General features: G+C 41.8%; 1 protein-coding gene and 1 long non-coding RNA gene across 2 annotated transcripts in view; one reads left to right on the forward strand and one right to left on the reverse strand.

Moving 5' to 3' along the window:
• Window positions 1–26,176, forward strand: part of LOC139569890 (disintegrin and metalloproteinase domain-containing protein 12-like) — a gene marked incomplete at its 5' end in the record, with an annotated part of 223,864 nt that overhangs the window by 188,878 nt on the left and 8,810 nt on the right. The window contains 2 exons of the mRNA XM_071391213.1: window positions 17,869–18,183; window positions 25,775–26,127. Coding sequence (XP_071247314.1) covers window positions 17,869–18,183; window positions 25,775–26,127 — 668 coding nt within the window. The remainder of the gene's footprint in view (window positions 1–17,868; window positions 18,184–25,774; window positions 26,128–26,176) is intronic.
• On the reverse strand, window positions 20,761–21,505 carry LOC139571624 (uncharacterized). The gene is made up of 3 exons (XR_011674330.1): window positions 21,203–21,505; window positions 21,060–21,155; window positions 20,761–21,012 (listed from the first exon to the last, which is right to left on the reverse strand). It is a non-coding gene; the product is annotated as an uncharacterized lncRNA (long non-coding RNA).

Below are 26,176 nucleotides of genomic sequence, written 5' to 3' on the forward strand. Positions count from 1 at the left end.
CAGGCTGGTACTTTAACAACAACAGAGTGTTATATTCAGGTGACAGGCTGGTACTTTAACAACAGAGTGTTATATTCAGGTGACAGGCTGGTACTTTAACGACAACAGAGTGTTATATTCAGGTGACAGGCTGGTACTTTAACAACACCAGAGTGTTATATTCAGGTGACAGGCTGGTACTTTATCAACAACAGAGTGTTATATTCAGGTGACAGGCTGGTACATTAACAACAACAGAGTGTTATATTCAGGTGACAGGCTGGTACTTTAACAACAGAGTGTTATATTCAGGTGACAGGCTGGTACTTTAACAACAACAGAGTGTTATATTCAGGTGACAGGCTGATACTTTAACAACAACAGAGTGTTATATTCAGGTGACAGGCTGGTACTTTAACAACAACAGAGTGTTATATTCAGGTGACAGGCTGATACTTTATCAACAACAGAGTGTTATATTCAGGTGACAGGCTGGTACTTTAACAACAACAGAGTGTTATATTCAGGTGACAGGCTGGTAGTTTAACAACAACAGAGTGTTATATTCAGGTGACAGGCTGGTACTTTAACAACAACAGAGTGTTATATTCAGGTGACAGGCTGGTACTTTAACAACAACAGAGTGTTATATTCAGGTGACAGGCTGGTACTTTATCAACAACAGAGTGTTATATTCAGGTGACAGGCTGGTACTTTAACAACAACAGAGTGTTATATTCAGGTGACAGGCTGATACTTTAACAACAACAGAGTGTTATATTCAGGTGACAGGCTGGTACTTTAACAACAGAGTGTTATATTCAGGTGACAGGCTGGTACTTTAACAACAACAGAGTGTTATATTCAGGTGACAGGCTGGTACCTTAACAACAGAGTGTTATATTCAGGTGACAGGCTTATACTTTATCAACAACAGAGTGTTATATTCAGGTGACAGGCTGGTACTTTATCAACAACAGAGTGTTATATTCAGGTGACAGGCTGGTACTTTAACAACAACATAGTGTTATATTCAGGTGACAGGCTGATACTTTAACAACAACAGAGTGTTATATTCAGGTGACAGGCTGATACTTTATCAACAGAGTGTTATATTCAGGTGACAGGCTGGTACTTTAACAACAACAGAGTGTTATATTCAGGTGACAGGCTGATACTTTAACAACAACAGAGTGTTATATTTAGGTGACAGGCTGGTACATTAACAACAGAGTGTTATATTCAGGTGACAGGCTGGTACTTTAACAACAACAGAGTGTTATATTCAGGTGACAGGCTGATACTTTAACAACAACAGAGTGTTATATTCAGGTGACAGGCTGGTACTTTAACAACAACAGAGTGTTATATTCAGGTGACAGGCTGGTACTTTATCAACAACAGAGTGTTATATTCAGGTGACAGGCTGGTACTTTAACAACAACAGAGTGTTATATTCAGGTGACAGGCTGATACTTTAACAACAACAGAGTGTTATATTCAGGTGACAGGCTGGTACTTTAACAACAACAGAGTGTTATATTCAGGTGACAGGCTGGTACTTTAACAACAACAGAGTGTTATATTTAGGTGACAGGCTGATACTTTAACAACAACAGAGTGTTATATTCAGGTGACAGGCTGATACTTTAACAACAGAGTGTTATATTCAGGTGACAGGCTGATACTTTAACAACAACAGAGTGTTATATTCAGGTGACAGGCTGGTACTTTAACAACATAGTGTTATATTCAGGTGACAGGCTGATACTTTAACAACAACAGAGTGTTATATTCAGGTGACAGGCTGGTACTTTAACAACAGAGTGTTATATTCAGGTGACAGGCTGGTACTTTAACAACAACAGAGTGTTATATTCAGGTGACAGGCTGGTACTTTAACAACAACAGAGTGTTATATTCAGGTGACAGGCTGGTACTTTAACAACAACAGAGTGTTATATTCAGGTGACAGGCTGGTACTTTAACAACAACAGAGTGTTATATTCAGGTGACAGGCTGGTACTTTAACAACAGAGTGTTATATTCAGGTGACAGGCTGGTACTTTAACAACAACAGAGTGTTATATTCAGGTGACAGGCTGGTACCTTAACAACAGAGTGTTATATTCAGGTGACAGGCTTATACTTTATCAACAACAGAGTGTTATATTCAGGTGACAGGCTGGTACTTTATCAACAACAGAGTGTTATATTCAGGTGACAGGCTGGTACTTTAACAACAACATAGTGTTATATTCAGGTGACAGGCTGATACTTTAACAACAACAGAGTGTTATATTCAGGTGACAGGCTGATACTTTAGCAACAGAGTGTTATATTCAGGTGACAGGCTGGTACTTTAACAACAACAGAGTGTTATATTCAGGTGACAGGCTGATACTTTAACAACAACAGAGTGTTATATTCAGGTGACAGGCTGGTACATTAACAACAGAGTGTTATATTCAGGTGACAGGCTGGTACTTTAACAACAACAGAGTGTTATATTCAGGTGACAGGCTGATACTTTAACAACAACAGAGTGTTATATTCAGGTGACAGGCTGGTACTTTAACAACAACAGAGTGTTATATTCAGGTGACAGGCTGGTACTTTATCAACAACAGAGTGTTATATTCAGGTGACAGGCTGGTACTTTAACAACAACAGAGTGTTATATTCAGGTGACAGGCTGATACTTTAACAACAACAGAGTGTTATATTCAGGTGACAGGCTGGTACTTTAACAACAACAGAGTGTTATATTCAGGTGACAGGCTGGTACTTTAACAACAACAGAGTGTTATATTCAGGTGACAGGCTGATACTTTAACAACAACAGAGTGTTATATTCAGGTGACAGGCTGGTACTTTAACAACAACAGAGTGTTATATTCAGGTGACAGGCTGGTACTTTAACAACAACAGAGTGTTATATTTAGGTGACAGGCTGATACTTTAACAACAACAGAGTGTTATATTCAGGTGACAGGCTGATACTTTAACAACAGAGTGTTATATTCAGGTGACAGGCTGATACTTTAACAACAACAGAGTGTTATATTCAGGTGACAGGCTGGTACTTTAACAACATAGTGTTATATTCAGGTGACAGGCTGATACTTTAACAACAACAGAGTGTTATATTCAGGTGACAGGCTGGTACTTTAACAACAGAGTGTTATATTCAGGTGACAGGCTGGTACTTTAACAACAACAGAGTGTTATATTCAGGTGACAGGCTGGTACTTTAACAACAACAGAGTGTTATATTCAGGTGACAGGCTGGTACTTTAACAACAACAGAGTGTTATATTCAGGTGACAGGCTGGTACTTTAACAACAACAGAGTGTTATATTCAGGTGACAGGCTGATACTTTAACAACAGAGTGTTATATTCAGGTGACAGGCTGGTACTTTAACAACAACAGAGTGTTATATTCAGGTGACAGGCTGGTACTTTATCAACAACAGAGTGTTATATTCAGGTGACAGGCTGATACTTTAACAACAACATAGTGTTATATTCAGGTGACAGGCTGGTACTTTAACAACAACAGAGTGTTATATTCAGGTGACAGGCTGGTACTTTAACAACAACAGAGTGTTATATTCAGGTGACAGGCTGGTACTTTAACAACAACATAGTGTTATATTCAGGTGACAGGCTGATACTTTAACAACAACAGAGTGTTATATTCAGGTGACAGGCTGATACTTTATCAACAGAGTGTTATATTCAGGTGACAGGCTGGTACTTTAACAACAACAGAGTGTTATATTCAGGTGACAGGCTGATACTTTAACAACAACAGAGTGTTATATTCAGGTGACAGGCTGGTACATTAACAACAGAGTGTTATATTCAGGTGACAGGCTGGTACTTTAACAACAACAGAGTGTTATATTCAGGTGACAGGCTGATACTTTAACAACAACAGAGTGTTATATTCAGGTGACAGGCTGGTACTTTAACAACAACAGAGTGTTATATTCAGGTGACAGGCTGGTACTTTATCAACAACAGAGTGTTATATTCAGGTGACAGGCTGGTACTTTAACAACAACAGAGTGTTATATTCAGGTGACAGGCTGATACTTTAACAACAACAGAGTGTTATATTCAGGTGACAGGCTGGTACTTTAACAACAACAGAGTGTTATATTTAGGTGACAGGCTGATACTTTAACAACAACAGAGTGTTATATTCAGGTGACAGGCTGATACTTTAACAACAGAGTGTTATATTCAGGTGACAGGCTGATACTTTAACAACAACAGAGTGTTATATTCAGGTGACAGGCTGGTACTTTAACAACATAGTGTTATATTCAGGTGACAGGCTGATACTTTAACAACAACAGAGTGTTATATTCAGGTGACAGGCTGGTACTTTAACAACAGAGTGTTATATTCAGGTGACAGGCTGGTACTTTAACAACAACAGAGTGTTATATTCAGGTGACAGGCTGGTACTTTAACAACAACAGAGTGTTATATTCAGGTGACAGGCTGGTACTTTAACAACAACAGAGTGTTATATTCAGGTGACAGGCTGGTACTTTAACAACAACAGAGTGTTATATTCAGGTGACAGGCTGATACTTTAACAACAGAGTGTTATATTCAGGTGACAGGCTGGTACTTTAACAACAACAGAGTGTTATATTCAGGTGACAGGCTGGTACTTTATCAACAACAGAGTGTTATATTCAGGTGACAGGCTGATACTTTAACAACAACATAGTGTTATATTCAGGTGACAGGCTGGTACTTTAACAACAACAGAGTGTTATATTCAGGTGACAGGCTGGTACTTTAACAACAACAGAGTGTTATATTCAGGTGACAGGCTGGTACTTTAACAACAACAGAGTGTTATATTCAGGTGACAGGCTGATACTTTAACAACAGAGTGTTATATTCAGGTGACAGGCTGGTACCTTAACATCAACAGAGTGTTATATTCAGGTGACAGGCTGGTACTTTAACAACAACAGAGTGTTATATTCAGGTGACAGGCTGATACTTTAACAACAACAGAATGTTATATTCAGGTGACAGGCTGGTACTTTAACAACAACAGAGTGTTATATTCAGGTGACAGGCTGGTACTTTAACAACAGAGTGTTATATTTAGGTGACAGGCTGATACTTTAACAACAACAGAGTGTTATATTCAGGTGACAGGCTGGTACTTTAACAACAACAGAGTGTTATATTCAGGTGACAGGCTGGTACTTTAACAACAACAGAGTGTTATATTTAGGTGACAGGCTGATACTTTAACAACAACAGAGTGTTATATTCAGGTGACAGGCTGATACTTTATCAACAACAGAGTGTTATATTCAGGTGACAGGCTGGTACTTTAACAACAACAGAGTGTTATATTCAGGTGACAGGCTGGTACTTTAACAACAACAGAGTGTTATATTCAGGTGACAGGCTGGTACTTTATCAACAACAGAGTGTTATATTCAGGTGACAGGCTGGTACTTTAACAACAACATAGTGTTATATTCAGGTGACAGGCTGATACTTTAACAACAACAGAGTGTTATATTCAGGTGACAGGCTGATACTTTATCAACAGAGTGTTATATTCAGGTGACAGGCTGGTACTTTAACAACAACAGAGTGTTATATTCAGGTGACAGGCTGATACTTTAACAACAACAGAGTGTTATATTCAGGTGACAGGCTGATACTTTAACAACAACAGAGTGTAATATTCAGGTGACAGGCTGATACTTTATCAACAGAGTGTTATATTCAGGTGACAGGCTGGTAATTTATCAACAACAGAGTGTTATATTCAGGTGACAGGCTGATACTTTAACAACAACAGAGTGTTATATTCAGGTGACAGGCTGGTACTTTAACAACATAGTGTTATATTCAGGTGACAGGCTGATACTTTAACAACAACAGAGTGTTATATTCAGGTGACAGGCTGGTACTTTAACAACAGAGTGTTATATTCAGGTGACAGGCTGGTACTTTAACAACAACAGAGTGTTATATTCAGGTGACAGGCTGGTACTTTAACAACAACAGAGTGTTATATTCAGGTGACAGGCTGGTACTTTAACAACAACAGAGTGTTATATTCAGGTGACAGGCTGGTACTTTAACAACAACAGAGTGTTATATTCAGGTGACAGGCTGATACTTTAACAACAGAGTGTTATATTCAGGTGACAGGCTGGTACTTTAACAACAACAGAGTGTTATATTCAGGTGACAGGCTGGTACTTTATCAACAACAGAGTGTTATATTCAGGTGACAGGCTGATACTTTAACAACAACATAGTGTTATATTCAGGTGACAGGCTGGTACTTTAACAACAACAGAGTGTTATATTCAGGTGACAGGCTGGTACTTTAACAACAACAGAGTGTTATATTCAGGTGACAGGCTGGTACTTTAACAACAACAGAGTGTTATATTCAGGTGACAGGCTGGTACTTTAACAACAACAGAGTGTTATATTCAGGTGACAGGCTGGTACTTTAACAACAACAGAGTGTTATATTCAGGTGACAGGCTGATACTTTAACAACAGAGTGTTATATTCAGGTGACAGGCTGGTACCTTAACATCAACAGAGTGTTATATTCAGGTGACAGGCTGGTACTTTAACAACAACAGAGTGTTATATTCAGGTGACAGGCTGATACTTTAACAACAACAGAATGTTATATTCAGGTGACAGGCTGGTACTTTAACAACAACAGAGTGTTATATTCAGGTGACAGGCTGGTACTTTAACAACAGAGTGTTATATTTAGGTGACAGGCTGATACTTTAACAACAACAGAGTGTTATATTCAGGTGACAGGCTGGTACTTTAACAACAACAGAGTGTTATATTCAGGTGACAGGCTGGTACTTTAACAACAACAGAGTGTTATATTTAGGTGACAGGCTGATACTTTAACAACAACAGAGTGTTATATTCAGGTGACAGGCTGATACTTTAACAACAACAGAGTGTTATATTCAGGTGACAGGCTGATACTTTATCAACAGAGTGTTATATTCAGGTGACAGGCTGGTACTTTAACAACAACAGAGTGTTATATTCAGGTGACAGGCTGATACTTTAACAACAACAGAGTGTTATATTCAGGTGACAGGCTGGTACATTAACAACAGAGTGTTATATTCAGGTGACAGGCTGGTACTTTAACAACAACAGAGTGTTATATTCAGGTGACAGGCTGATACTTTAACAACAACAGAGTGTTATATTCAGGTGACAGGCTGGTACTTTAACAACAACAGAGTGTTATATTCAGGTGACAGGCTGGTACTTTAACAACAACAGAGTGTTATATTCAGGTGACAGGCTGGTACTTTAACAACAACAGAGTGTTATATTCAGGTGACAGGCTGATACTTTAACAACAGAGTGTTATATTCAGGTGACAGGCTGGTACTTTAACAACAACAGAGTGTTATATTCAGGTGACAGGCTGGTACTTTATCAACAACAGAGTGTTATATTCAGGTGACAGGCTGATACTTTAACAACAACATAGTGTTATATTCAGGTGACAGGCTGGTACTTTAACAACAACAGAGTGTTATATTCAGGTGACAGGCTGGTACTTTAACAACAACAGAGTGTTATATTCAGGTGACAGGCTGGTACTTTAACAACAACAGAGTGTTATATTCAGGTGACAGGCTGATACTTTAACAACAGAGTGTTATATTCAGGTGACAGGCTGGTACCTTAACATCAACAGAGTGTTATATTCAGGTGACAGGCTGGTACTTTAACAACAACAGAGTGTTATATTCAGGTGACAGGCTGATACTTTAACAACAACAGAATGTTATATTCAGGTGACAGGCTGGTACTTTAACAACAACAGAGTGTTATATTCAGGTGACAGGCTGGTACTTTAACAACAGAGTGTTATATTTAGGTGACAGGCTGATACTTTAACAACAACAGAGTGTTATATTCAGGTGACAGGCTGGTACTTTAACAACAACAGAGTGTTATATTCAGGTGACAGGCTGGTACTTTAACAACAACAGAGTGTTATATTTAGGTGACAGGCTGATACTTTAACAACAACAGAGTGTTATATTCAGGTGACAGGCTGATACTTTATCAACAACAGAGTGTTATATTCAGGTGACAGGCTGGTACTTTAACAACAACAGAGTGTTATATTCAGGTGACAGGCTGGTACTTTAACAACAACAGAGTGTTATATTCAGGTGACAGGCTGGTACTTTATCAACAACAGAGTGTTATATTCAGGTGACAGGCTGGTACTTTAACAACAACATAGTGTTATATTCAGGTGACAGGCTGATACTTTAACAACAACAGAGTGTTATATTCAGGTGACAGGCTGATACTTTATCAACAGAGTGTTATATTCAGGTGACAGGCTGGTACTTTAACAACAACAGAGTGTTATATTCAGGTGACAGGCTGATACTTTAACAACAACAGAGTGTTATATTCAGGTGACAGGCTGGTACTTTAACAACAGAGTGTTATATTCAGGTGACAGGCTGGTACTTTAACAACAACATAGTGTTATATTCAGGTGACAGGCTGATACTTTAACAACAACAGAGTGTAATATTCAGGTGACAGGCTGATACTTTATCAACAGAGTGTTATATTCAGGTGACAGGCTGGTAATTTATCAACAACAGAGTGTTATATTCAGGTGACAGGCTGATACTTTAACAACAACAGAGTGTTATATTCAGGTGACAGGCTGGTACTTTAACAACATAGTGTTATATTCAGGTGACAGGCTGATACTTTAACAACAACAGAGTGTTATATTCAGGTGACAGGCTGGTACTTTAACAACAGAGTGTTATATTCAGGTGACAGGCTGGTACTTTAACAACAACAGAGTGTTATATTCAGGTGACAGGCTGGTACTTTAACAACAACAGAGTGTTATATTCAGGTGACAGGCTGGTACTTTAACAACAACAGAGTGTTATATTCAGGTGACAGGCTGGTACTTTAACAACAACAGAGTGTTATATTCAGGTGACAGGCTGATACTTTAACAACAGAGTGTTATATTCAGGTGACAGGCTGGTACTTTAACAACAACAGAGTGTTATATTCAGGTGACAGGCTGGTACTTTATCAACAACAGAGTGTTATATTCAGGTGACAGGCTGATACTTTAACAACAACATAGTGTTATATTCAGGTGACAGGCTGGTACTTTAACAACAACAGAGTGTTATATTCAGGTGACAGGCTGGTACTTTAACAACAACAGAGTGTTATATTCAGGTGACAGGCTGGTACTTTAACAACAACAGAGTGTTATATTCAGGTGACAGGCTGGTACTTTAACAACAACAGAGTGTTATATTCAGGTGACAGGCTGATACTTTAACAACAGAGTGTTATATTCAGGTGACAGGCTGGTACTTTAACAACAACAGAGTGTTATATTCAGGTGACAGGCTGGTACTTTATCAACAACAGAGTGTTATATTCAGGTGACAGGCTGATACTTTAACAACAACATAGTGTTATATTCAGGTGACAGGCTGGTACTTTAACAACAACAGAGTGTTATATTCAGGTGACAGGCTGGTACTTTAACAACAACAGAGTGTTATATTCAGGTGACAGGCTGGTACTTTAACAACAACAGAGTGTTATATTCAGGTGACAGGCTGATACTTTAACAACAGAGTGTTATATTCAGGTGACAGGCTGGTACCTTAACATCAACAGAGTGTTATATTCAGGTGACAGGCTGGTACTTTAACAACAACAGAGTGTTATATTCAGGTGACAGGCTGATACTTTAACAACAACAGAATGTTATATTCAGGTGACAGGCTGGTACTTTAACAACAACAGAGTGTTATATTCAGGTGACAGGCTGGTACTTTAACAACAGAGTGTTATATTTAGGTGACAGGCTGATACTTTAACAACAACAGAGTGTTATATTCAGGTGACAGGCTGGTACTTTAACAACAACAGAGTGTTATATTCAGGTGACAGGCTGGTACTTTAACAACAACAGAGTGTTATATTTAGGTGACAGGCTGATACTTTAACAACAACAGAGTGTTATATTCAGGTGACAGGCTGATACTTTAACAACAACAGAGTGTTATATTCAGGTGACAGGCTGATACTTTATCAACAGAGTGTTATATTCAGGTGACAGGCTGGTACTTTAACAACAACAGAGTGTTATATTCAGGTGACAGGCTGGTACTTTAACAACAACAGAGGGTTATATTCAGGTGACAGGCTGGTACTCTAACAACAGAGAATTATATTCAGGTGACAGGCTGATACTTTAACAACAGAGTGTTATATTCAGGTGACAGGCTGGTACTTTAACAACAACAGAGTGTTATATTCAGTTGACAGGCTGGTACTTTTTCAACAACAGAGTGTTATATTCAGGTGACAGGCTGATACTTTAACAACAACAGAGTGTTGTATTCAGGTGACAGGCTGGTACTTTACCAACACCAGAGTGTTATATTCAGGTGACAGGCTGGTACTTTACCAACAACAGAGTGTTATATTCAGGTGACAGGCTGGTACTTTAACAACAACATAGTGTTATATTCAGGTGACAGGCTGGTACTTTAACAACAACAGAGTGTTATATTCAGGTGACAGGCTGGTACTTTAACAACAACAGAGTGTTATATTCAGGTGACAGGCTGGTACTTTAACAACAGAGTGTTATATTCAGGTGACAGGCTGGTACTTTAACAACAACAGAGTGTTATATTCAGGTGACAGGCTGATACTTTAACAACAACAGAGTGTTATATTCAGGTGACAGGTTGGTACATTAACAACAGAGTGTTATATTCAGGTGACAGGCTGGTACTTTAACAACAACAGAGTGTTATATTCAGGTGACAGGCTGATACTTTAACAACAACAGAGTGTTATATTCAGGTGACAGGCTGGTACTTTAACAACAACAGAGTGTTATATTCAGGTGACAGGCTGGTACTTTATCAACAACAGAGTGTTATATTCAGGTGACAGGCTGGTACTTTAACAACAACAGAGTGTTATATTCAGGTGACAGGCTGATACTTTAACAACAACAGGGTGTTATATTCAGGTGACAGGCTGGTACTTTAACAACAGAGTGTTATATTCAGGTGACAGGCTGGTACTTTAACAACAACATAGTGTTATATTCAGGTGACAGGCTGATACTTTAACAACAACAGAGTGTAATATTCAGGTGACAGGCTGATACTTTATCAACAGAGTGTTATATTCAGGTGACAGGCTGGTAATTTATCAACAACAGAGTGTTATATTCAGGTGACAGGCTGATACTTTAACAACAACAGAGTGTTATATTCAGGTGACAGGCTGGTACTTTAACAACATAGTGTTATATTCAGGTGACAGGCTGATACTTTAACAACAACAGAGTGTTATATTCAGGTGACAGGCTGGTACTTTAACAACAACAGAGTGTTATATTCAGTTGACAGGCTGGTACTTTTTCAACAACAGAGTGTTATATTCAGGTGACAGGCTGATACTTTAACAACAACAGAGTGTTGTATTCAGGTGACAGGCTGGTACTTTAACAACACCAGAGTGTTATATTCAGGTGACAGGCTGGTACTTTAACAACAACAGAGTGTTATATTCAGGTGACAGGCTGGTACTTTAACAACAACATAGTGTTATATTCAGGTGACAGGCTGGTACTTTAACAACAACAGAGTGTTATATTCAGGTGACAGGCTGGTACTTTAACAACAACAGAGTGTTATATTCAGGTGACAGGCTGGTACTTTAACAACAGAGTGTTATATTCAGGTGACAGGCTGGTACTTTAACAACAACAGAGTGTTATATTCAGGTGACAGGCTGATACTTTAACAACAACAGAGTGTTATATTCAGGTGACAGGTTGGTACATTAACAACAGAGTGTTATATTCAGGTGACAGGCTGGTACTTTAACAACAACAGAGTGTTATATTCAGGTGACAGGCTGATACTTTAACAACAACAGAGTGTTATATTCAGGTGACAGGGTGATACTTTAACAACAACAGAGTGTTATATTCAGGTGACAGGCTGGTACTTTAACAACAGAGTGTTATATTCAGGTGACAGGCTGGTACTTTAACAACAACATAGTGTTATATTCAGGTGACAGGCTGATACTTTAACAACAACAGAGTGTAATATTCAGGTGACAGGCTGATACTTTATCAACAGAGTGTTATATTCAGGTGACAGGCTGGTAATTTATCAACAACAGAGTGTTATATTCAGGTGACAGGCTGATACTTTAACAACAACAGAGTGTTATATGTTATATTCAGGTGACAGGCTGATACTTTAACAACAGAGTGTTATATTCAGGTGACAGGCTGGTACTTTAACAACAACAGAGTGTTATATTCAGGTGACAGGCTGGTACTTTATCAACAACAGAGTGTTATATTCAGGTGACAGGCTGATACTTTAACAACAACATAGTGTTATATTCAGGTGACAGGGTGGTACTTTAACAACAACAGAGTGTTATATTCAGGTGACAGGCTGGTACTTTAACAACAACAGAGTGTTATATTCAGGTGACAGGCTGGTACTTTAACAACAACAGAGTGTTATATTCAGGTGACAGGCTGATACTTTAACAACAGAGTGTTATATTCAGGTGACAGGCTGGTACCTTAACATCAACAGAGTGTTATATTCAGGTGACAGGCTGGTACTTTAACAACAACAGAGTGTTATATTCAGGTGACAGGCTGATACTTTAACAACAACAGAATGTTATATTCAGGTGACAGGCTGGTACTTTAACAACAACAGAGTGTTATATTCAGGTGACAGGCTGGTACTTTAACAACAGAGTGTTATATTTAGGTGACAGGCTGATACTTTAACAACAACAGAGTGTTATATTCAGGTGACAGGCTGGTACTTTAACAACAACAGAGTGTTATATTCAGGTGACAGGCTGGTACTTTAACAACAACGGAGTGTTATATTTAGGTGACAGGCTGATACTTTAACAACAACAGAGTGTTATATTCAGGTGACAGGCTGATACTTTAACAACAACAGAGTGTTATATTCAGGTGACAGGCTGATACTTTATCAACAGAGTGTTATATTCAGGTGACAGGCTGGTACTTTAACAACAACAGAGTGTTATATTCAGGTGACAGGCTGGTACTTTAACAACAGAGTGTTATATTCAGGTGACAGGCTGATACTTTATCAACAACAGAGTGTTATATTCAGGTGACAGGCTGGTACCTTAACAACCACAGAGTGTTATATTCAGGTGACAGGCTGGTACATTAACAACAGAGTGTTATATTCAGGTGACAGGCTGGTACATTAACAACAGAGTGTTATATTCAGGTGACAGGCTGGTACTTTAACAACAACAGAGTGTTATATTCAGGTGACAGGCTGGTACTTTAACAACAACAGAGCGTTATATTCAGGTGACAGGCTGATACTTTAACAACAGAGTGTTATATTCAGGTGACAGGCTGGTACTTTAACAACAACAGAGTGTTATATTCAGGTGACAGGCTGGTACTTTATCAACAACAGAGTGTTATATTCAGGTGACAGGCTGATACTTTAACAACAACAGAGTGTTATATTCAGGTGACAGGCTGGTACTTTAACAACACCAGAGTGTTATATTCAGGTGACAGGCTGGTATTTTAACAACAACAGAGTGTTATATTCAGGTGTCAGGCTGGTACTTTAACAACAACATAGTGTTATATTCAGGTGACAGGCTGGTACTTTAACAACAACAGAGTGTTATATACAGGTGACAGGCTGGTACTTTAACAACAGAGTGTTATATTCAGGTGACAGGCTGATACTTTATCAACAACAGAGTGTTATATTCAGGTGACAGGCTGGTACCTTAACAACCACAGAGTGTTTTTTTCAGGTGACAGGCTGGTACATTAACAACAGAGTGTTATATTCAGGTGACAGGCTGGTATATTAACAACAGAGTGTTATATTCAGGTGACAGGCTGGTATATTAACAACAGAGTGTTATATTCAGGTGACAGGCTGGTACTTTAACAACAACAGAGTGTTATATTCAGGTGACAGGCTGGTACTTTATCAACACCAGAGTGTTATATTCAGGTGACAGGCTGGTACTTTAACAACAACATAGTGTTATATTCAGGTGACAGGCTGGTACTTTAACAACAACAGAGTGTTATATTCAGGTGACAGGCTGATACTTTAACAACAACAGAGTGTTATATTCAGGTGACAGGCTGGTACTTTATCAACAACAGAGTGTTATATTCAGGTGACAGGCTGGTACTTTAACAACAACATAGTGTTATATTCAGGTGACAGGCTGATACTTTAACAACAACAGAGTGTAATATTCAGGTGACAGGCTGGTACTTTAACAACAACAGAGTGTTATATACAGGTGACAGGCTGGTACTTTAACAACAGAGTGTTATATTCAGGTGACAGGCTGATACTTTATCAACAACAGAGTGTTATATTCAGGTGACAGGCTGGTACCTTAACAACCACAGAGTGTTATATTCAGGTGACAGGCTGGTACATTAACAACAGAGTGTTATATTCAGGTGACAGGCTGGTATATTAACAACAGAGTGTTATATTCAGGTGACAGGCTGGTACTTTAACAACAACAGAGTGTTATATTCAGGTGACAGAATGGTACTTTAACAACAACAGAGTGTTATATTCAGGTGACAGGCTGGTACTTTATCAACACCAGAGTGTTATATTCAGGTGACAGGCTGGTACTTTAACAACAACATAGTGTTATATTCAGGTGACAGGCTGGTACTTTAACAACAACAGAGTGTTATATTCAGGTGACAGGCTGATACTTTAACAACAACAGAGTGTTATATTCAGGTGACAGGCTGGTACTTTATCAACAACAGAGTGTTATATTCAGGTGACAGGCTGGTACTTTAACAACAACATAGTGTTATATTCAGGTGACAGGCTGATACTTTAACAACAACAGAGTGTAATATTCAGGTGACAGGCTGATACTTTATCAACAGAGTGTTATATTCAGGTGACAGGCTGGTAATTTATCAACAACAGAGTGTTGTATTCAGGTGACAGGCTGATACTTTAACAACAACAGAGTGTTATATTCAGGTAACAGGCTGGTACTTTAACAACAACAGAGTGTTATATTCAGGTGACAGGCTGGTACTTTAACAACAACAGAGTGTTATATTCAGGTGACAGGCTGGTACTTTAACAACAACAGAGTGTTATATTCAGGTGACAGGCTGGTACTTTAACGACAACAGAGTGTTATATTCAGGTGACAGGCTGGTACTTTAACAACAACAGAGTGTTATATTCAGGTGACAGGCTGGTACTTTAACAACAACAGAGTGTTATATTCAGGTGACAGGCTGATACTTTAACTTGTTTTAGCTACCAGTCCTGTAGTATCTGGTTTTAGTGACCCGTCCTGTAGTATATGGTTTTAGTGACCCTTCCTGTAGTGTCTGGTTTTAGAGACCCGTCCTGTAGTGTCTGGTTTTAATGACCCGTCCTGTAGTGTCTGGTTTTAGGGACCCGTCCTGTAGTGTCTGGTTTAGTTACCCGTCCTGTAGTGTCTGGTTTTAATGACCCGTCCTGTAGTGTCTGGTTTTAGTGACCCGTCCTGTAGTGTCTGGTTTTAGTGACCCGTCCTGTAGTGTCTGGTTTTAGTGACCCGTCCTGTAGTGTCTGGTTTTAGTGACCCGTCCTGTAGTGTCTGGTTTTAGCTACCCGTCCTGTAGTGTCTGGTTTTAGGGACCCGTCCTGTAGTGTCTGGTTTTAGCTACCCGTACTGTTGTGTCTGGTTTTAGGGACCCGTCCTGTAGTGTCTGGTTTTAGGGACCCGTCCCCTTAGTGTCTGGTTTTAGTGACCCGTCCTGTAGTATCTGGTTTTAGTGACCCGTCCTGTAGTGTCTGGTTTTAGTGACCCGTCCTGTAGTATCTGGGTTTCATTTGGTCTTCTCTCTGCTCCGGTAAGAGGAGGTTTGCATCGCCAAATGACACACTCTTCCCTATGCAGTGGACTACTTTTCAGCAGAGCTCTGTGTGTCCTGGTCCCTCTGGTCAAAAGTAGTGTCCTATAAAGGGAATAGGGTGCCATTTATGACTCAGCTGAGGTAAGAGGAGAGATGTCTGTTTGATGTAAGCAGGGTTCAGGTGAGGTCAGGAGCTGTACAGTGTTATAGGGGAGATGGGTGTGTGTGACTGAGTGTGGAATACATTTTTAGTCCACCCCAAAAATTCCTGAAATCATAGCTGTGAGGTCTGTGGCTCTGTCCACCTAGACTAGGTCAGACGTCCTCTGTCTCTCTCTCTCTTTGATATTGTACCTGAATGAGGACCCAGGGAACCCAGGGAACTAATCCTAACCCAGGGAATCCAGGGAACTAATCCTAACCCAGGGAATCAGGGAACTACTCCCAACCCAGGGAACCCAGGGAACTAATCCTAACCCAGGGAATCCAGGGAACTAATCCTAACCCAGGGAATCCAGGGAACTAATCCTAACCCAGGGAATCCAGGGAACGCTGAATGGACTGGAGGAAATGTTGTGATTTTTAACAGTGTGATAGGAAGCTGTGTAGAGGGAAGGATGTGAAGGAGAGGGGGAGGAGAGTAGGGGAGGTGAAGGAGAGGGGGAGGAGTGGAGAGGAGGTGAAGGAGAGGGGGAGGTGAAGGAGAGGGGGAGGAGTGGAGAGGGGGTGAAGGAGAGGGGGAGGTGAAGGAGAGGGAGAGGAGAGTAGGGGAGGTGAAGGAGAGGGGGAGGAGTGGAGAGGAGGTGAAGGAGAGGGGAGGAGTGGAGAGGAGGTGAAGGAGAGGGGGAGGAGTGGAGAGGAGGTGAAGGAGAGGGGGAGGAGTGGAGAGGAGGTGAAGGAGAGGGGGAGGAGTGGAGAGGAGGTGAAGGAGAGGGGGAGGAGTGGAGAGGGGGTGAAGGAGAGGGGGAGGAGTGGAGAGGAGGTGAAGGAGAGGGGGAGGAGTGTAGAGGAGGTGAAGGAGAGGGGGAGGAGTGGAGAGGAGGTGAAGGAGAGGGGGAGGAGTGGAGAGGAGGTGAAGGAGAGGGGGAGGAGTGGAGAGGAGAGGAGGTGAAGGAGAGGGGGAGGAGAAGGAGAGGAGGTGAAGGAGAGGGGGAGGTGAAGGAGAGGGGGAGGAGTGGAGAGGAGGTGAAGGAGAGGGGGAGGAGTGGAGAGGAGGTGAAGGAGAGGGGGAGGATGGAGAGGAGGTGAGGAGAGGAGGTGAAGGAGAGGGGGAGGAGTGGAGAGGAAGTGAAGGAGAGGGGGAGGAGTAGAGAGGGGGTGAAGGAGAGGGGGAGGAGTGGAGAGGAGGTGAAGGAGAGGGGGAGGAGTGGAGAGGAGGTGAAGGAGAGGGGGAGGAGTGGAGAGGAGGTGAATGAGAGGGGGAGGAGTGGAGAGGAGGTGAATGAGAGGGGGAGGAGAGTAGAGGAGGGGGAGGAGAGAGGAGGAGTGGAGACGAGGTGAAGGAGAGGGGGAGGAGGGGGAGGTGAGTAGGGGAGGTGAAGGAGAGAGGGAGGATGGAGAGTAGGTGAAGGAGAGGGGTGGTAGAAGGTTGGAGATTTGACATGACAGCTGATGATATGAAGCAGACGGTTCTGCTCTGGTTCTGCTCTGGTCTGTTTCTGTTCTGGGTTGTGTTCATTAGACACCAAACGGAAGAAAACACACTGAAACAGGGAGGGACTACCTGAACTTGTACAATAAGAAACGCTCATTTTCAATTACCATTTAAACACATTTTGATACAGTGGGTACTAATGAATATGACCCAGTTTCTGATTAATGTGTCTGTGTTTCTGTATTCCCGTCTCTCCACAGCCTCCTCCCCAAAATCAACACCCCCCTGGACAACCCTACCCCTCCCACAGCCTGCAACGACTACCCCAGTGCTCCCCTGTTCACCTCAGTCACCCCGTCCCCCTGTCCCTGTCCCCTACGTCCGCCCCTAGACCAGGACAGCCCAGACCACCTATTCCCCCTCCTCACCGAGCCCTACCTCCCCATGGCCAAGGACATGCCCACAGCCTCACCCAGGCTCCGCCCAGAGGGGCGTCGTTTCGCAGTGTGCCACAGCACCATAACTCCTGCCGGATGGTCTTGGTGAGGCAGTGTGTGTGTGTGTGTGTGTGTGTGTGTGTGTGTGTGTGTGTGTGTGTGTGTGTGTGTGTGTGTGTGTGTGTGTGTGTGTGTGTGTGTGTGTGTGTGTGTGTGTGTGTGTGTGTCGTGCGTGCGTGCGTGCGTGCGTGCGTGCGTGCGTGCGTGCGTGCGTGCGTGCGTGCGTGCGTGCGTGCGTGCGTGCGTGCGTGCGTGCGTGCGTGCGTGCGTGCGTGCGTGCGTGCGTGCGTGCCATCATTAGGACACATCATGCTCATTAGCAGTGTGTTAAAGCATGAATGAGATGTTAACTCCTGCTCTGATGAACAGAAGGTCATTAGGAGGTCATAGCAGACCCAAGGCCTGTCTATTGAAGTATCATCAAGCATCATGCTATTAAAGCTGCAGTCTGCGATTCGGTTTTCAATGGGTAAATACAGCAAAAAAATGTATGAAATGAATTTTGAACAGATTCCCAGATTGTAAATTCAAGAGATGATGAGATGAATGACAGTGTGTATTGAGGAGGCAGAGGGCATTTATTGATTAATAGTCCGGGAACGAGCTTCGCAGAAATAGACGTGGTAAATTGAGTCGAGCCGTATCAAACTAATGTTGGATGAAGCTGTCAGAACGGCCCATTTTACTGCAGTAGAATGTTGCGTCCAGTGTTCCAAGTTCCGGTGATGACATTCCAATTCTAGAATGTCCACGGGCCTAAACTGGACACTTGGTGTCCGCAACAAATCAGAACATGTGTTTAGTTCTGGCTAACTCATTGGATTATACCATATCTCACTGCATAAGAGACAGGCTAAGACAGGCCTTCCCGCTCAACTGTTGCTCTTCCTGAAAATGCAATGGTTTCGAGCATTAATAAGTAAGGCCTGTAGTCGTGGTCTAACTGCCAGTCAAATCCAACCCCTATCCTGTAGCAGTAACAGCTGTTTGGTCCAGCTTCCAGACCCAGGAGCTCCAGGGAGGCTAACCAGGCTGCTGACTCTTCCCAAGAAGAGCCTCTCAGCTGGGGGCAGCTTGGCCAGGGCTGTGGGGGTCTATGGGGGTCTTCTGGTATTTAGTAAAGGGGCTGTCTGTGTTCATCCTAGTGGATAACTGCTTGATAATTCATCTTTTGAACCCGTTTTGCTGTTAAAAAGACCTTATTGTCTTTTGAACCAGTTTTGCCCACTAGGGTCTAACTCAGAGTGCTGTACAGTTACCACTGCATTCACAGTCGTAGGTTTATGTCTGGATTTCATCAGATATGCACTTTCTTTTTGGCCCGGATTCAATTTTGTCTTCCCATTTGACACTGTAGCCTGTATTGTGGATCGTACTCAAATCGTCCGTCCTTGCATGACAATACCGGCTGCAAATGTTTAAAGATTAGTAGTTGTTCACCAGTAGCCTTCATAGAGACAGAACCCTTTTGTAATGTGCTAGTTTCCCACGTCCCACAGCTCTTGGCAATAGTGGAACCATTGGGGAAACACCACTTTACAATCACTTGATGGATGGCAGCGTAACGAAAGCCCTCAAAAAAGCGTCACAAAAGTTTTCAGGGGCAAAGAAACCTCTTAAAAATAAAAACGTGTGAAACTTGTGATATTCCCGACGAGATATTCCCGACGAGATATTCCCGACGAGATATTCCCGATGAGACAGAGTGACCGCCCCGCTGTAAAGCCAGCTAACTTCACTCTGGGGCTTTTGACATCACTGAGCAGAAACCGAGTCGAAACAAAACAAGCTGTACTGAGCTTGGCCTGGCGACACATCCACTGATTTAGACCTGGGACACCAGGTGGGGTGATAATAATGATCAGGGCCTGATTTAGACCTGGGACACCAGGTGGGGTGATATTAATGACCAGGGTCTGATTTAGACCTGGGACACCAGGTGGGTGATATTAATGACCAGGGCCTGATTTAGACCTGGGACACCAGGTGGGTGATATTAATGACCAGGGCCTGATTTAGACCTGGGACACCAGGTGGGTGATATTAATGACCAGGGCCTGATTTAGACCTGGGACACCAGGTGGGTGATATTAATGACCAGGGCCTGATTTAGACCTGGGACACCAGGTGGGGGATATTAATGACCAGGGCCTGATTTAGACCTGGGACACCAGGTGGGGTGATATTAATGATCAGGGCCTGATTTAGACCTGGGACACCAGGTGGGTGATATTAATGACCAGGGCCTGATTTAGACCTGGGACACCAGGTGGGTGATATTAATGACCAGGGCCTGATTTAGACCTGGGACACCAGGTGGGGTGATAATAATGATCAGGGCCTGATTTAGACCTGGGACACCAGGTGGGTGATATTAATGACCAGGGTCTGATTTAGACCTGGGACACCAGGTGGGTGATATTAATGACCAGGGCCTGATTTAGACCTGGGACACCAGGTGGGGTGATAATAATGATCAGGGCCTGATTTAGACCTGGGACACCAGGTGGGTGATATTAATGACCAGGGCCTGATTTAGACCTGGGACACCAGGTGGGGTGATAATAATGATCAGGGCCTGATTTAGACCTGGGACACCAGGTGGGTGATATTAATGACCAGGGTCTGATTTAGACCTGGGACACCAGGTGGGTGATATTAATGACCAGGGCCTGATTTAGACCTGGGACACCAGGTGGGGTGATATTAATGATCAGGGACTGATTTAGACCTGGGACACCAGGTGGGGTGATATTAATGATCAGGGCCTGATTTAGACCTGGGACACCAGGTGGGTGATATTAATGACCAGGGCCTGATTTAGACCTGGGACACCAGGTGGGGTGATATTAATGATCAGGGCCTGATTTAGACCTGGGACACCAGGTGGGTGATATTAATGACCAGGGCCTGATTTAGACCTGGGACACCAGGTGGGGTGATATTAATGATCAGGGCCTGATTTAGACCTGGGACACCAGGTGGGGTGATATTAATGATCAGGGCCTGATTTAGACCTGGGACCCCAGGTGGGTGATATTAATGATCAGGGCCTGATTTAGACCTGGGACACCAGGTGGGGTGATATGAATGATCAGGGACTGATTTAGACCTGGGACACCAGGTGGGTGATATTAATGACCAGGGCCTGATTTAGACCTGGGACACCAGGTGGGTGATATGAATGATCAGGGCCTGATTTAGACCTGGGACACCAGGTGGGGTGATATGAATGATCAGGGACTGATTTAGACCTGGGACACCAGGTGGGTGATATTAATGACCAGGGCCTGATTTAGACCTGGGACACCAGGTGGGTGATATGAATGATCAGGGGCTGATTTAGACCTGGGACACAAGGTGGGGTGATATGAATAATCAGGGACTGATTTAGACCTGGGACACCAGGTGGGGGATATTAATGACCAGGGCCTGATTTAGACCTGGGACACCAGGTGGGTGATATGAATGATCAGGGCCTGATTTAGACCTGGGACACCAGGTGGGTGATATCAATGACCAGGGCCTGATTTAGACCTGGGACATCAGGTGGGTGATGATAATGATCAGGTAGAACAGACAACCAGCAGGGTCCAGACCTCGGAGGGGCAGAGTTGAATACCACTGCACTATAGTAAGGGGTCTGTGTTTTGCGCAATCAAGTAACAAAGCAATATTCTATCCTGTATTTTAAGCCTTATACAGACATTAGAATCAGACGAAAGTCAAAGTATTGTCTCAGGGTGGTGCTGAAGCAGCTCACATAACAAGAAAAGGCGACGGTTTGAGGATAAAGCTTTCAAATAAGGTTCCAATCCAGGTCATGTGAAATGATTGAGCAAAGAATAGTTATAGTTGCTGGAACTATATGGTACTGTATGGTACTATATGGTACTGTATGGTACTGTATGATACTGTATGGTATGGTACTGTATGGTACTGTATGGTATGGTACTGTATGGTACTGTATGGTACTGTATGGTATGGTACTGTATGGTATGGTACTGTATGCTACTGTATGGTACTGTATGGTACTGTATGATACTGTATGGTACTGTATGGTACTGTATGGTACTGTATGGTATGGTACTGTATGGTATGGTACTGTATAATACTGTATGGTACTGTATGGTACTGTATGATACTGTATGGTACTGTATGGTACTGTATGATACTGTATGGTACTGTATGGTACTGTACTGTATGGTACTGTATGGTACTGTATGGTACTGTATGGTAGTGTATGGTACTGTATGGTATGGTACTGTATGGTACTGTATGGTATGGTACTGTATAGTACTGTATGGTATGGTACTGTATGATACTGTATGATACTGTATGGTACTGTATGATACTGTGTGATACTGTATGGTACTGTATGGTACTGTATGGTAATGTATGGTACTGTATGGTATGATACTGTATGGTACTGTATGGTATGGTACTGTATGATACTGTATGATACTGTATGGTACTGTATGGTACTGTATGGTACTATATGATACTGTATGGTACTGTATGGTACTGTATGGTACTATATGATACTGTATGATACTGTATGGTACTATATGATACTGTATGATACTGTATGGTACTGTATGGTACTGTATGGTACTATATTATACTGTATGATACTGTATGGTACTATATGATACTGTATGGTACTGTATGGTACTGTATGGTACTATATGATACTGTATGATACTGTATGGTACTATATGATACTGTATGATACTGTATGGTACTGTATGGTACTGTATGGTACTATATGATACTGTATGATACTGTATGGTACTGTATGGTACTGTATGATACTGTATGGTATGGTAATGTATGGTACTATATGATACTGTATGGTACTATATGATACTGTATGATACTGTATGGTACTGTATGGTACTGTATGGTATGGTACTGTATGGTACTGTATGGTATGGTACTGTATGGTAATGTATGGTATGGTAATGTATGGTACTATATGATACTGTATGGTACTGTATGATACTGTATTGTACTGTATGGTACTGTATGGTACTGTATGATACTGTATTGTACTGTATGGTACTGTATGGTACTATATGATACTGTATGGTACTGTATGGTACTATATGATACTGTATGGTACTGTATGGTACTGTATGGTACTGTATGGTACTATATGATACTGTATGGTACTGTATGGTATTGTACTGTATGATACTGTATGGTACTGTATGGTACTGTATGGTACTGTATGATACTGTATGATACTGTATGGTACTATATGATACTGTATGATACTGTATGGTACTGTATGGTACTGTATGGTACTGTATGGTACTATATGATACTGTATGATACTGTATGGTACTATATGATACTGTATGGTACCGTATGGTACTGTATGGTACTGTATGGTACTATATGATACTGTATGATACTGTATGGTACTATATGATACTGTATGATACTGTATGGTACTGTATGGTACTGTATGGTACTATATGATACTGTATGATACTGTATGGTACTGTATGGTACTGTATGATACTGTATGGTATGGTAATGTATGGTACTATATGATACTGTATGGTACTATATGATACTGTATGATACTGTATGGTACTGTATGGTACTGTATGGTATGGTACTGTATGGTACTGTATGGTAATGTATGGTATGGTAATGTATGGTACTATATGATACTGTATGGTACTGTATGATACTGTATTGTACTGTATGGTACTGTATGGTACTGTATGATACTGTATTGTACTGTATGGTACTGTATGGTACTATATGATACTGTATGGTACTCTATGGTACTGTATGGTACTGTATGGTATGGTACTGTATGGTACTGTATGGTATGGTACTGTATGGTACTGTATGGTATGACACTGTATGGTACTGTATGGTATGGTACTGTATGGTACTGTATGGTACTGTATGGTACTGTATGATACTGTATGATACTGTATGATATGGTACTGTATGATACTGTATGGTACTGTATGGTATGGTACTGTATGGTACTGTATGATACTGTATTGTACTGTATGGTACTGTATGGTACTGTATGATACTGTATTGTACTGTATGGTACTGTATGGTACTATATGATACTGTATGGTACTCTATGGTACTGTATGGTATGGTACTGTATGGTACTGTGTGATACTGTGTGATACTGTATGGTACTGTATGATACTGTGTGGTACTGTATGGTACTGTATGATACTGTATGGTACTGTATGGTATGGTACTGTATGGTACTGTATGGTACTGTATGGTATGGTACTGTATGGTATGATACTGTATGATACTGTATGGTACTGTATGGTACTGTATGATACTGTATTGTACTGTATGGTACTGTATGGTACTGTATGATACTGTATGGTACTGTATGGTACTGTATGGTATGGTACTGTATGGTAATGTATGGTACTGTATGGTACTGTATGGTATGGTACTGTATGGTAATGTATGGTACTGTATGATACTGTATGGTATGGTACTGTATGGTACTATATGGTACTGTATGGTACTGTATGATACTGTATGGTACTATATGGTACTGTATGTTACTGTATGGTATGATACTGTATGGTACTGTATGGTACTGTATGGTATGGTACTGTATGGTAATGTATGGTACTGTATGATACTGTATGGTATGGTACTGTATGGTACTGTGTGATACTGTATGGTACTGTATGATACTGTATTGTACTGTATGGTACTGTATGGTACTGTATGATACTGTATTGTACTGTATGGTACTGTATGGTATGGTACTGTATGGTAATGTATGGTACTGTATGGTACTGTATGCTATGGTACTGTATGGTAATGTATGGTACTGTATGATACTGTATGGTATGGTACTGTATGGTACTGTATGGTATGGTACTGTATGGTACTATATGGTACTGTATGGTACTGTATGGTACTGTATGATACTGTATGGTACTATATGGTACTGTATGTTACTGTATGGTATGGTACTGTATGGTACTGTATGGTATGATACTGTATGGTACTGTATGGTATGGTACTGTATGGTACTGTATGATACTGTATGATACTGTGTTATACTGTGTGGTATGGTACTGTATGGTACTGTGTGGTATGGTACTGTATGGTACTGTATGGTACTGTATGGTACTGTATGGTACTATATGGTACTGTATGGTACTGTATGGTACTGTATGATACTATATGGTACTGTATGGTATGATACTGTATGGTTCTGTATGGTATGATACTGTATGTCTGTCTGTCTGTCTGTCTGTCTGTCTGTCTGTCTGTCGGACGGTCGGTCGGTCGGTCGAGGGAGGGCTGCCATGGTGAACAAGGGATGTTGTCGATGTGGTAATACAAGCAGACAGAGGTCAGATGAGACCTGGGGTACAGTTAGGTGGCTTTGATCGCCCCCTGGTGGTGTGTGTGAGTCAACACTATCAACCTGAGTCTACGGGTCCCATCAGTTTTCAGTTCAGATTAAGTTTTGAATAATCATCATGGCTCATTTTGAATGTAACACCACTCTGTTCCAATTGGGACATTAAAGAGATGGTTTGATTGCTTGATAGACTGATTCCTTCATTCATTGATTGTTTCGATTGACTGTCGGTGTGTCTGTCTTTAATAGGATTTGGAGAAGCCTAGTCCCCCCCAGAAACCCCTACCTGCAGACCCCCTGGGCAGGAATATCCAGAAGCCTCTACCTGCTGACCCCCTGGGCAGGAATATCCAGAAGCCTCTACCTGCCGACCCCCTGGGCAGGAATATCCAGAAGCCTTTACCTGCCTACCCCCTGGGCAGGAATACCCAGAAGCCTTTGCCTGCTAACCCTAACCCTAACTCCCCCGGAAGGAGTGGTCATCTGATTCGTAGCCCCAATGCCGTCGGAGTCCCCATCCCTGTACCTGTCCCCGGTGTCCCCATCCCTGTACCTGTCTCCGGTGTCCCCAGGCCGCTGAGACCTGTTCCACACCACAACAGGTGCGTCCCAGATACTCTGGACAACACCCAGCATTAGATCAATCAACAT

The sequence above is a fragment of the Salvelinus alpinus genome, chromosome 3 (genome assembly GCF_045679555.1).
Source record: "Salvelinus alpinus chromosome 3, SLU_Salpinus.1, whole genome shotgun sequence".
NCBI classification, from domain to species: Eukaryota; Metazoa; Chordata; class Actinopteri; order Salmoniformes; family Salmonidae; genus Salvelinus; species Salvelinus alpinus.